General features: G+C 45.7%; 1 protein-coding gene across 2 annotated transcripts; it reads right to left on the bottom strand.

Annotated features, from left to right (window-relative positions):
• Positions 1 to 2,054: 2,054 nt before the first annotated feature.
• Positions 2,055 to 13,037, bottom strand: LOC130127606 (tumor necrosis factor receptor superfamily member 12A). Of its 2 annotated transcripts, none has more exons than XM_056297289.1 (5): positions 12,800 to 13,037; positions 8,004 to 8,102; positions 6,307 to 6,456; positions 4,545 to 4,608; positions 2,055 to 4,417 (listed from the first exon to the last, which is right to left on the bottom strand). In XM_056297289.1, exons 1-4 carry the CDS (start codon positions 12,882 to 12,884, stop codon positions 4,568 to 4,570), a joined length of 375 nt encoding a protein of 124 aa, XP_056153264.1. In that variant the 5' UTR covers positions 12,885 to 13,037; the 3' UTR covers positions 2,055 to 4,417; positions 4,545 to 4,567. The 2 variants fall into 2 exon arrangements, with proteins under 2 accessions (XP_056153264.1, XP_056153265.1); XM_056297290.1 differs by having other exon boundaries at positions 4,561 to 4,608.
• Between the last annotated feature and the right edge of the window lie 663 nt (positions 13,038 to 13,700).

Genomic DNA, 13,700 nt, shown 5'->3' with positions numbered 1-13,700 from the left:
TGTTGGTTTTTGTTTTTTTTTGATCAGAAAACCTCTGAAAACTGCTGAATGGAGCAGAGATCACACGGTCTTCTGCGCTGTTTAAACACCAGTTGAAATTTGCTTTGTCTTCATGCCTTATGCGAAACATTTCATATACGAACATGTAAACGTGTGGCACTGCTCAAATGTATGAAATACCTCATCTTATGCCCTGCCTACCTAGCAGCTGTTATTTAAATGCCTCATGCAGCTTCATTTCCAGAGAAGACACTGTACCCGTGCACTTTTCACTGCACGGCAGAAAGACTGATGACCCACCAAACATCAACTCCACCTTTTTCGCTTCTTGTCGTTTTGGCACGTGACTCGTCACCATGGCGTGATTCCCTCTCTGAGACGTACCACTTTTCAAAGTTTAAATTTGCACATAGTTCGTAAGCAGTGAAGCTTGTAGCCTGAGGGCCGCTCGCAAACTGAAATCTCCTTTATAGCAGCGCAGCCAACCTGCACAGCGAGGAGTGTGTTGTGGGGTTGTCTGTACGATTTCCCCGGGGCCAATGCCTCTGGCTGGGAGTGGACAGAGTTGGTTGGGCTGCAGGATGGATAACCTCAGCTGGTTTGCAGGGCTCCTCACACGTAAAGCAATACGCTGACATCTTAGAAGGATTTCAGTACCAAGTGTTCTGTGTCTCACCACTGTATTAAATACAAACATGGTCAGGTTTACAAATCTCTGGAGAAAGACTGCAGCCTTCAAAACAACACGCTCCACAATACGCCGTCTTGTCGTTTTAATACTCCGTGTAAGATCTTATATGCATCAGTTGTACAAATGTTGGTGATACTGTCAAGACTTTCCTGATCCCTGTACCGCCGAGGCTGGCGGGGATTTAGTGTCTTGCTAAAGGACACATCGGCAGGATGACTACAGCACAGGGGGCCTTAACGGGGCTTGGGGTTGGAGGGCGGTGTCCTTACCTTTGGGGCCAACCTGTTGACCAGATTGCTGACATGTTATTCAGTGTAATGTGTTTTTCACAACCCAGAGTACTCTCCACATGTCGGCTCCAGCTGCAAAGTGACTTTAACGGTGCGGTGTAACTTTGGGTCTGTTTCCTTCACTCCTCTCGTCCCCTTCACGGTCACAGCCCTGTAAACGTCTTTATCTCAGAACTCTGTAAATAACAGTGGATATCGGTTTGGTCTGTACATTTATAACCAGAGTTCCTCCAGCCAGCAGGAACTGTTAGATTAGATATCGTGTAATAAAGAGCATATACCACGCATTTGGGTTTATCGGATTTTCAGTGTTCTAAATACAAGTCTGCTTAATATTTAATTCATATTTATATAACTATTTTGTCACTTTGAAGCGTAGATTTTTACTTCTTTGTTAGGACAATGACCTTAGTTTAGATTATAAGCAAAGTATAGAAATTTAGTGGTTGAAAATAAAGGAATTGAGGAAAATAAACGATGCAAATTGTGTTTTTGTGTCCGTGGTATTTTCAGGTACAGGAAATGAGATGTGTATGTGTTCACACACTAACTCAAGCACGCACAAACAACGCAAATGGAGGAAAATGGCCATTACACAAATTGGAGCTGCTTCATTGACCATCATAGTATCATACTACTATAAGTACTACTAGTACTATCATTAGTACTGCTAGTACTACCATTGGTGCTACTGTAAGTACTATCATTAGTACTACTAATACTATCATTAGTACTATAATTACTACTAGTATTATCATTAGTACTACTATAAGTTCTACTAGTATGATCATTAGTACTACTATAAGTACTAGTAGTACTATCATTAGTACTACTATAAGTACTACTACTATCATTAGTACTACTATAAGTGCTAGTAGTACTGTCATTAGTAATACTTTACTACTAGAACTGTCAGTACTACTATAAGTGCTACTAGTACAATCATCAGCACTACTATAAGTACTAGTAGTACTATCAGTACTACATACACAGTATCAGACATTGTGCTTGACTTTGCTGATCAATCTACTACTACTATTACTTTGCGGATCAATAAGTCTTCAATTTTTCCCGAAAACTACTTTTATTGTGAAAATACACAGTACACAAAGCTCATTTAAAACAAGGCAGTTCACGTGTACATAATTAAACACAACTAAAATAAAATAAAATAAAAGCAATGAAAATACATAGAAAATGTTAGTTTAATGCTCTAACAGTTGCTGGCCTGGTAGAAGTTTTACAAAAATCTTCACAGGAAGTCCCTTTGACAATCATTGTCCAACATTTTAGCAGTTATTGCATCTCCATATGGCAAGAAACCTTAAAAAAATAAATAATATAGACATCAAAAATGCAAGTATTTGTATATATTGATTTTGACTGAATCTCCAGTTTTACTGGCGGAGGACGAGAGTTGCACAGTGCGCACGGCTTCACGTGTCACTAAGAGAGACGCTGTCAGTCAAATGAGCCCTTATCGCGCGCTCCATGCAAATGCAGGAGGAACAGATGCTCGGTGGTGGGGAAATAGACGTGATTCTACCCCGGCTGAAACGACACCAAATACTTCTGTTTTTATTTGTTGTTCCTTTTTTCTCACGTTTTTTTTTCTTCTTCTTTTCTTCCCCCCGTCGCAGTCATTTTCAAATGTGGTCGATTTGTAAGAAACGGGGGGGGGGAGGAGGGGGGGGTTCTGGCCGGGACGACCGTCCTGACGACGGACGAGGGATTTAAAAGAAAACAAACCCCAAAAACAAATCAACTTCCACACTGCAGCCACAGATTTTCTTAAACCAGCTGTATTTCACTATAAAACTATTTCAGCGCTCAGAATAGAAGTTTAAAAAAAACAAAACGTGTGGTCCTGTGGTTTTAGTTCTGTGATTTTATTTATATTCTAACACAGCGTCGTTCTTTCCTGTTATCTCGCTACTCGTTATACCTGTGACTATGTGAAGAAGTAATTTTAGTTCGATATCCGTAACACCAACTTCAGACCTCAAAGGACACTTGTCGTATTTCAGACCGCGGGGATGTGTGTGTGCGTGCGTGTGCGCGCGGTTGTGTGACGCCGGCCGCGCGGCTCCCGCGACTGCGTTTAAACGGCGCGGCCCCGCGTCCCTTTGCGTCCATCCTCCCAAGCCGACCCCCCCCCCTCCATCACACGTGACCGCCATGCTTTTTGATTGGACCTCGCGCGCCCTGTGCATTTCGTCAGAGATCTGGAATATAAACAAGAAACTACAACGGATCGGAGTTAGTAAGCGTCATGAATATGGAGTTCAGTGTTAATTAAAACTAGCAAACGTGGGTGAAAAATCACCACAGCAACCGCCCCCCCTCTCTCGCCCTCTCCCTCTCCCTCCCTCCCTGTAGCTGTTTGGGATTCGGTGCATGTAGTGTTCGAAAAGATGTCCTGTCCCACCAACACTGACACCGCCCTGGTGCGCGCTACGAGGACGAGAAGGCAATGTACGCTGGGGCCAAGTCAGCAAAAGCTGTGACCAAAAAAAAAAAAAAACATTAAAAAAAAAGCCTGACACGTGAAAACAAAAATGATGAAATGATACTGAAACGATCCGCGATGGAAAGACGGTTTTGTTCTTGGAAGGTCCCCGTAGCAGTGCGTGAGAACGGGCCTCTTACCCCCTAATTTAAAAATTAAAAAATTAAAACAGAAGTATTGCACCGTGCTCTCCAAGGAAACAGGTGCATACAGATTCCAAAATAAAAGTACTGGCAGTAATAACGTTTCCTCCAGACGGTAAGCTACATTCAAATGGCCTTACATGTGCCCGACACTATGTCTTGCTCACTTGTGGTTACTTTCAATGAGGTTGTTGTATATGGCCAGCAAATAACCCCCCCCCCCCAACACACACACACACAGCCATACTGAATTAACTGGTGCCCAAATCTGTGTCCCTGTTGACAAAAACGGTTGCATTACATTCACTGATGTTACGTTGCATTACAGTCTCTGGATAGACGGTGTCTGTCATCCAAGGAGAGACGGCTGCAGTTCTGTCAGCTTCACAAATCCAAATAACTAGATTATGTGCAAGTAAGGTTTCTCAAAACGGAATACAAAGGACTAATAATTGAAATATTAAGGCAAATAAAGTATGAAAAATGATACCACCACTATTTACTATAACGTCACCATGGCTCTCTGCTAAGTATACGTGATTGGTGCACGGTTGGCGTTGTGTCTGCAGACACAAGTGGTCGATACGTCCCCGGGTCCAGCACGGCTCAGTGTGACTGCTTCGTGAAAGAAAGACCCTTTCTTGAGAACTGAACGTGGCTCCGGCTCGCACAGTAGAATAAATTACGGTTCGAGTCCATCAGCGTGGAGATCACGGCGAAGAGACTCGTGGAGCCAGGCTTCCTGTGTTACGTCTGTCGCTTGTCCTTCCAGAGAGAGATGAGGCTGCGGATCAGTCAAAAATGGGTGTTATTCAGGCATTTCACACAACAATCGTGTCTGACATACAAAAAATTAAAGTAGTGATTGAAGCGGATTCACATTTGGAATCGCTAATTTTGCTGCAACTCACTTTAAAGTGTACCTACTGCATGTTTATGCTTGATAAAGTGGCCCCGCGGTTTCTTCGATGGGTTCTGTGGTAAAGAAAGGAAAGTTTCATTTGTGTTTATCATCAACATGCAATTAATAAGTCATTAATTAATCAACAAATTCATTAATTGAGTAATTAATCAACCCATTTTAATGCTCAGATATCATGACGCTAAACTAAAGGAGCTCAACTGATGGCTGGGACAGCTGGGACAACTTACAGTTAGGACTTACAGTTAGGACAAAAATCGGATATGATATATGTGTTAGTTTATTTCTGGCGATAAACAGATCTGCTGTAAGACTGCACAGTATCTATCACAGCATGAAGCCCAGGTCCAGACAGGAGGGAAATGGGAGGCGTGGGTGGTGGGTGGAAGGGTGGGGGGCAGGAAGCAGAACAACAGCAGAGGCCTCAATGAGCAACAGCCACCCCTTTTTTAGCAGGAGTGATCGTGATTGGTGGATGGTGAAAATCTGGTCACCTGTTAACAGTCTCCTGAGGGGAACGGCCTATTTGTACGCATGGGGGTCAACATTAGGTTAAGATAGCGGGTTAAGATTAAAATTGATGAGGTCTAGGGACATCCGGGTAGCGTAACGGGCTATTCCGTTGCCTACCAACATGAGGATGCCGGTTCGAATCCCCGTGTTACCTCCGGCTCGGTCGGGCATCCCTACAGACACAATTGGCCATGTCTGCGGGTGGGAAGCCGGTACGTGTCTTGGTCGCAGCACTGGCGCCTCCTCTGGTTGGTCGGGCGCCTGTTCGGGGGGGAGGGGGAACTGGGGGGAATAGTATGATCCTCCCACGCGCTACGTCCCCCTGGTGAAACTCCTCACTGTCGGGTGAAAAGAAGAGGCTGGCGACTCCACATGTATCAGAGGAGGCATGTGGTAGTCTGCAGCCCTCCCCGGATCGGCAGAGGGGGTGGAGCAGCCACCGGGACAGCTCGGAAGAGTGGGGTAATTGGCCAAGTACAATTGGGGAGAAAAAAAAGGGGGGGGGGAATACCAACAACAAAAAAATTGATGGTCTGAAATGGTTAAGGTGGTCTCATGGCGAACAATTAAGAGAGTCCTGTTTCCTGAGTTAACATGCTCCGCCCACATCTAGTTCACCCACAGTTACACTTCAGTAAAAAGAACGTTAAAAAGCTTAACAGGCCTCTATTGTTTCTAGCTTGCTCTGTTTCTGTTTACAGCTTTCGAGACCCCCCTCGAAAATGAGTCGGCACATCGCAAGAGGTATTTCTAATGAATCAATTTTGAACAACATCTGTATTCGTTCTCTTCTTTTCCTCTGACTGCATCGTCTCAGCAGCAGAGCAAACAGCCAACAGGGAAAGTTTCTTAAGCACGGCTGGAAAATAATTCAATTTTATCTTCTATCATCTTTCAACGGTTTTGTATCAGGATGACATTTGGATATCGCCATATCGTGACAAACAATTTTGTAGTTTAAATCAACGTTAACTAAAATCGTATCAAACATTTTTGACCAAATTAATTCTGAAATACTTGATGGAGCCTTTATATGAAAAGTACTTTTGGTTTGAGATTTCCCTTCACATTACCAGACAGTTCAACATGATGAACCTCAGCTGGATTCTTAAACATGGTATTTTGGCATACGTATGCAAATTCCCTGTGGTCATGTGATATATCACCCATCACTGAAACACAGAACCTAATATAACCTTCTCCTAAAGTTCAATCTTCGGTCCTCTGTCAAGACTCACCCCGTAGAGGTCGTTTCTGCGACTTGTGCCGATGGACCATGACTCCGATAATCAACGCGGCCCCGACCAGCACGACGGCGAGCACCGAGAAACTGGTGATGGCCGCTAGCCGCCACACGTCGGACGTCTCCTCTACATATACAGGTCTACCTGAAAACGGTCACATGAAACGCGAAACGAAGAGAAGTTAGCTTGCCACAAAGGAATAATAAAGATAACAGGATGCTAGGCTAACTGTCTGAATATGTTGACCCCTAATCCGTAACGTCGGCCTCCCATCTGGTTATTGGTAAAAGTCCTTTTCCTGGAAACAAAGTCTATACTAGCAGGAGTTTCATCCCCTCTGCCATAGCATAGTCTGTCTGTATCTGTGTAATGTCCTACTGTTTTTCATGAACATATGCATGTATAGTAACTGTGTACCATACCAACATGTGATTAGTGGATGTATACAATGTACACTGATCAGTCAAAACATTAAAATCACCTGCCTCACAAGACCTCTGAAGGTGTCTTCTGGTATCTGGCACCATGACAGCAGATCCTTTAAAGCTCTGTAAGTTGCAAGGTGGGGCCTCCTAGGATCGGACTCGTTTTTCCAGCACATCCCACAGATGCTCGATCAGACTGAGATCTGGGGAATTTGGAGGCTGAGGCAACACCTTGAACTCTGTCATGTTCCTCAAACCATTCCTGAACAATTTGTGCAGTGTGGCAAGTTGCAATATCCTGCTGAAAGAGGCCACTGCCATCAGGGAATACCGTTCCCATGAAGGGGTGTACTTGGTCTGCAACAATGTTTAGGTAGGTGTTATGTGTCAAAGTAACATCCACATGAATGCCAGGACCCAAGGTTTCCCAGCAGAACATTGCCCACATTGCCTCCCACACTGCCTCCGCCAGCTTGCCTTCTTCCCATAGTGCATCCTGATGCCATCTCTTCCCCCAGACAAATGACGCACACGCACCCGGCCATCCACATGATGAAAAAGAAAACATGATTCATCAGACCAGGCCACCTTCTTCCATTGCTCCATGATCCAGTTCTGACACTCACGTGCCCATTGTAGGTTCTTCTGGTGGTGGACAGGGGCCATCATGGGCACTGTGACCAGTCTGCAGCTACACAGCCCCATGCACAGCAAGCTGTGATGCACTGTGTGCTCTGACACCTGGCTATCATAGCCAGCTTGAACTTTTCCAGCAATTTAAGCCACAGTAAATCTTCTGTGGGTTGTGATGAGATAATCGGCGTGATTCACTGCACCTGTCAGTGGTTTTAATGTTTTGGCTGATCGGTGTATATGCATGGAAGTAAACTTGTTCTTTAACGTTCAGACTGTGGCAACAAATTTCATGGAAAAGGGACAATAAAGAATATATTTAGAGTAAACCTGATTACAAGACATGTAGAGATCCCAAATTACATTGAGAAACAGAGCAGATGGTTGCCACATTCTGCTAAATAGGCTTCACCTATAATTCAACCACAGTAACAGTTAACATGGACCACGAACCAAAATGATTGGTCTGAGCTGGTTAAATCCTGAGTACAGTGACTCAAAATAATGAGAGACACGACCAAATGATGATTAAAACCAGAAACCTGAGAACCGATCACGTCTGTCTCATTATTTGGAGCAACAGTACCCTGTTACCTAGAAATCAGTGTGACTGTTTCTGGTTAAATTACTTACATGTGTTACAGGATGGGGTCTTTGGGTACTGCTTGCATGACGCACACGGGACACAAACATCCAAATCTGAATTCCAAAACTCTGAACTGCTGCACTGGCCTGCACACAGAGAACCAAATGGAAATTACAGCAACTGTTTGTTATGTCATTTTAAGTGTCATGAGTCACTCCTGTTGGATAACGTTCACCGAGAGCTGAAATCTTGGAGCGTTCATGCGAGTTTCCCATGAAAAAAAAGAGAAAGAAAGCAAAATGTGTTCCAATATGTATTACTTAACGATTTGGAAGAGCGGGGCCGTGGTAACGTGAAAAAAAAATAAAAAGGCAACTTTCAGGTCCCTCTGTATTACTAAATTTTGCATCCCCTGTAGAATATGTACCCCTTGTATTCATTCAAAGCAGACCTTGGTTAAATGGGAAATGGCAACACGTACACTGTTTGATAGATTTTGTTTCACTATTCCTGAATTGTCTACACGGTTTCACATCCAGAGCAGCGCACGAGAAAGCAGAAGAGTAGCTTCTCTTTAAATTAGCAGAGTAAAACTCTAGAAATGTGTGAGGCAATTTCTATTCTTCTGCACAAAGGCCCGGTTGGCTATAACCACCATGTGGAGTTGAGATGTCGTGCAGATGGTGGACCTCTCGAACTTGGTGTTATTCATTGCACTCAGCTGAGAACGTCGACCCCCTCGAGCAAAACTGCTCGTATTCAGACCGAGGGAGTCGTGTCTCTGGGATACACATTCTACAGGGGATACAACACTTGGCCCAACATTCCCTCCGAATCGCTGCAGATGTTTTGACAACCACCAGATATCCTCCCCACCCTGAAAAAACACAATCAGGCCGCTTTCAGCAGAAATGTGGTTGGTGTGATCGTAAAAGAGCCCTGTGGCTTTTCTGTCTCTCTTCTGCCGAAAACGGGTCGGAGTGTTTCACAGGGCACCCCAGCTCAGATGAGCACGCATGTGGGTACGTGTGCGCACGCCACTGTTCACGAGGAACTTCCGCCGAATTGTTGTTGTGCGGGTGTGTGAACGTGTGCGACTTCCAGAGAACAACCTCCGGTGTCTTGTGGGGGGAAGAAGCCGCCGCCGTAGCGGCACCCCCCCCTCCTCCTCCCCCCTCCCCCTCCCCCTGTCTCTGGACACAATAGAAACCTCCGTATCTTTTTATGGCAGCCAGACAGAAACGCACTTCCGAGGTGATAAGGGAGGAAATGGCCCTGGGGATCCAAACCGGTGAACGCCAAACGGCTCAGAGACCAGAGCCGTTAGGTGGAACAGTCAAGTCAAGTCAATAGCCCCTACACTATATATTAAACTCTACTAAACTCTCTATGGTATACGCTATGCATACTATACTATGCTCTGCAAAGTTACATGTGGGACTTGAACAGCCAAGATTAAGGAATCAGTACAAACAGATGTATTTCTGAGCCACCGTGTTCAAATCTCTGCTGATCACTTTGGTCTCCACCAGAGAAACGGTGGGATCTGCACCGCAGGCCACTACCGCAGAATCTGTGCCAGCCTTGGCGGCAGCTGAGAAAGAAAAGATAAGAAGCCTACGCAGGAAATCCGGGTAGTTCTGTCCTTGGATGAGACGGGCTGTATCAAACTAGGCAGCCATCTCTGTCCTGATGTTTAACCCTGGGTTGACCCCTCCACCAGGCCAACCGAATGTGTGAATGTCGTAGGGTCCCACTCTGAACAGGTCCTAGCTTGCTTTTTTTGCATTGCACAGAGAGACTCTTTTAATGAGGGACTAACTTTAGATATTGTCAGGTACGTAGAAACCTTTGCACAGATACTGTGAGATGGTTTTTCCACTCTAAAATGTGTCAGAATGTACTTGAGTCTTCAAGCTGAGCCGCCATATAGGCAAGTTGGCTGCCAATAAGCCTTGGTAGACGGATGCTCCAATCTGTAAAACGGTTAAAGACGCATTAGAATGAAGAAAACCCGCTCAGATTTGAGGCAAAACAACCGTCCGGGTCCCATTGGACGGAAACACCGCCAAATGGAACAACGCATATTATCTATCCAAATGGTCCAGGACTGTCAAATCAGTGTGAGAATTCAAGTCTAACCCATGATGTCAATCAACGTGTGGGGCAATGGACGGTGAAAGAGATTCCACAGACCCGCATTGCATTTATCTGGACTTTGGCATCCAAATGAGTTTGGTGTTGTTTCAGCGCTATCAGCGCTCCATAAGAAAATGGACCCTGGCAGAGAGTCTCTTCCTGGACTCTCCCGATGCCACCTCTATCTCTTCCATCTCATCCGGGACGGAGTGCACACAGCGGTGTGACATCATGGACCACAGAGCAGGATAAGGGCTGTCTGGTTTGCAACATTGGGAGATAACCGCATAGATGTTAGCTAAGTGGACCGTGTAGACTAAGCAGTCCTAAAGCGAGATTGAGATCTGAATCGCCTGGCGTCTTTCGACTCTGCTCATCCCAAATGGATTTGGCGAGATTTCAACCTACAGTAGGCTGCGCGTGAAAATGAGACTAAACCTACGCCACAGAAGGGTCTATGTCTGTCGTTAAAGTATGCTAACTTCTGATACGCTACATGGTGCGGCCCAGAACGCGCAACGAACGTGGTCAGCGAGACCGCCCCATAACAGAAAGGTCAAAGTTCAAACCCGTAAAACAGCCAGTTCTTCATTGTTATTAAATGGGCTGTAGCCAGTTTACTGAAAGGGCGTTGGGTGGGGGCTTTTGACCCAGAAGACAGGATATCCTCTGCAAGCTGACCTTTGACCCACAACAGGCCGCTAATAAACTATTCACCAGGTCAAACTGGTACCAATCCTCTCACTGTCTGTTCCAAGACTATAGAATATAGCGTAAATCTGAGTACCATGCGGCACCTTTAACCTGCTTTAAGAATGTTTTAGGTCAGTCAAACACATTCATTTCAACAGAATGAGGGATGACTTATTCAACTTCAGTTGGGAGCCAATAATTAATATTTCTGCATGTTCTTAAGCTAGCTGTTGCTTGGTTTAACTGAAATGACTTTAACTGGATCTCTTATGTTAGGATTATACTAGCTACGCTTGAGCCAAACACCATACTTGTCCCGCGTCTCTCACTGTGGATGCTCTAGTCAGTGAGGAGATACAGAACTAATATAAACAAGGGCTGGGCAACAAGTCAGTGGCATTGTATTCGGATGAGATTTGGATATTGCCATGTCGCAATAGACACTTTTAAGTCAAATTAATGATGATGAGAATATAAAATTTTCCTAAAATTAGGTAAAATGATGCTTGTTTTTTCTTTTCTTTTTTGGCATATGTAAGCAAATATTGGGACATATCTATCAATATTGTTGTGATTATTACATGGAAGTGGACTAGTCTTAGATGCAGGCTGAGCTCACAGAACCACAGGTCTCTGACTGGTGTCGTGACCCAGGACAAACAAAACCGGCTGTTGATGGAACAGGAGTCATTCTTTCATAACTGGCCCACCGACCATGTTAACGCTTGTTTCCAGACCATCACCATGACAACGCCGGCTGTAGAACTGGGCTGAGTCATCTTTTACAGGGCTTCCAGTAAAAATGTGTTAACTGCTTCTTTGAGTTTTTCCCACCATGCACTAAGCCTGTCCCACTTTTGTCCAGGTGACCTACAAGTTTAAAGGTCAGGTCCGCTGGCTGAGGGATAAGACCCCTGACTCGGGTCTGAGAATGTGACCCAAATTTAACCCCCCCCTCCCAAAAAAAAGGTTCAAACCCAACACAGCCATCCTGGGACCCAAAACACCCCATAATGAATTGTGAGGGGGGGCTGTATTTTTTTTCATTATGGGGACCATCCTGTCTCGTCCCGGGCCCTTGGGGGATTACGGAAATCTGAGGTCCAGATGTGCACACAGTAGTTTATACAAAGAGAGAACTATTAACCTCGTCCAGATGTTGAGGCGTTCTCAGAGTTAATGTCGGGGAGTTTTGAATTCGGTTTAGAGGTCCGTTAACATAATTCTTCCTAAACTTGTGCCGGTGTTCGCAACGTGTTTTGTGGCGCAGTCATGTATTTCTTGTTTATCGCCATTCAATGGCATTGTACATGGATGAACTTCAGACAGTCATGCGGTACACAATTTTGTCGGCCAAATGAATGATAACTTATTGCCCAATTCTTAAATATGAAATTGTACAGATGTCGTGACGAATACGTCCTCGTGACTATCGTGATAATTTCCCATAATTTTCTAATTGCAGCGCCGCAGAGTCCTCTGCTCAGCCCCCCCCCCATCATCCTCTTAATCACCACACTGTGTAACTCACAATCCATTCAAGACTCTTGAGGGGGGGGGCACAAAGTCATGTATGTAGACATGTGTGGGGGGGAAACTTTTTTCCCCTACATCCCGTCCTCATAATGGACACTAAAGCGGTGCACCCTTCCATGTGGTTTGTCCTTTTCACCCTCGGGCATGGATGGGCTGAAATAAGACGATCGGAATGCGGAACCGGTGCGACGCGCAGCTGGTAGAGGAAGCGGCGCCGTGCGCGCTCCCATCGCGAGTGACCAACATCTTCCATGTTCGACAAAACACGCGTTCCCAGGCGGGCGGCTCTCCGCACGCGCAGCCTCACCTTCACCATCCCGGTACAGCCGAGGCTAAGCAGCGGGCGGCCGCCCGCCTCTTAAAACACCCCCACACACTTTGGAAACCGTAGCGATCCCACGTTTTAAGAAAGAAAGGAGGGGGGGGAGAAACACCCCCCCACCACCACAATGGTAAATGTGTGTGTTTCACTTACTTTTCTGCGCGTTTACGCCGTAGAAATGCGCCGAGGCGGCGGCGACGATAAATCCGCACAGCGCGCAGAAGACGTTCGGGGCCATGGGAGCGGGCTGATCGCTGTCGGCGACGCAAATCCCGCAAAGTTCATCGGATTGAAAACACAAATCCGTGCTGGTTTTCCCTCACCGTGGAAAAGCGAGCATCAGAATGAGTCACCCGGAGGAGTCTGCGCCTTGTTTTAAGAGCGTACACACCCACGCCAACAGTTCAACTCCAATGAGTCATTTCCTATGGACTGAAGCAGCCGACCAGACTTACACGGAGGAGGGGAGGGGAGGGGGGATGAGGAGGGGGGGAGACTTCACAAATGTCACTAGTTAGTTTCGTTCGTCGGACGAGAAAAAGTGAAAGTTTGTTTTTGTTTTTTTCCCCTAAAGCGAGTCCGTCAAATCACAAATCACGGACCCGCCCTTTTATCTTTTACACATTTACTTATTTATTTTTCTTCTAAAAAGCAGGACTGAAAATCTGTGTCGTCTGGAATTAATAGTGTTCTCATTGTTATTACCACGCCTGTCGACGTCATTGGCCGCCCGGGCCAAGGAACACAAGCCTCTGGCACGCTCCCGCGCGGCTGCCATAGACGCTGCGGAGCAACGAAAAGCCAGAAATGTCAGACGACAAGAGGAACTCGCGCAGCACATTTGCATACGTTGTGGAACTTGTGGGAAATCGCGCGTTTGGTAAAAAAAAAACACTAAAAAAAAAACCCACCCGCGCTCGTTATCTCGTCGCACTCGAGCGCGCGCCCTTGCAGCTGGGGGCCACGCACAGCTCCGTGCTCATTTGTGTCAAACCTCACATTTGAATATATTCACTGTGCTCGACACAGTCCAGTTAGCGGGTTATGGATGTCT

The sequence above is a fragment of the Lampris incognitus genome, chromosome 17 (genome assembly GCF_029633865.1).
Source record: "Lampris incognitus isolate fLamInc1 chromosome 17, fLamInc1.hap2, whole genome shotgun sequence".
NCBI lineage: Eukaryota > Metazoa > Chordata > Actinopteri > Lampriformes > Lampridae > Lampris > Lampris incognitus.
This window is presented reverse-complemented; position numbering and strand designations above follow the sequence as displayed.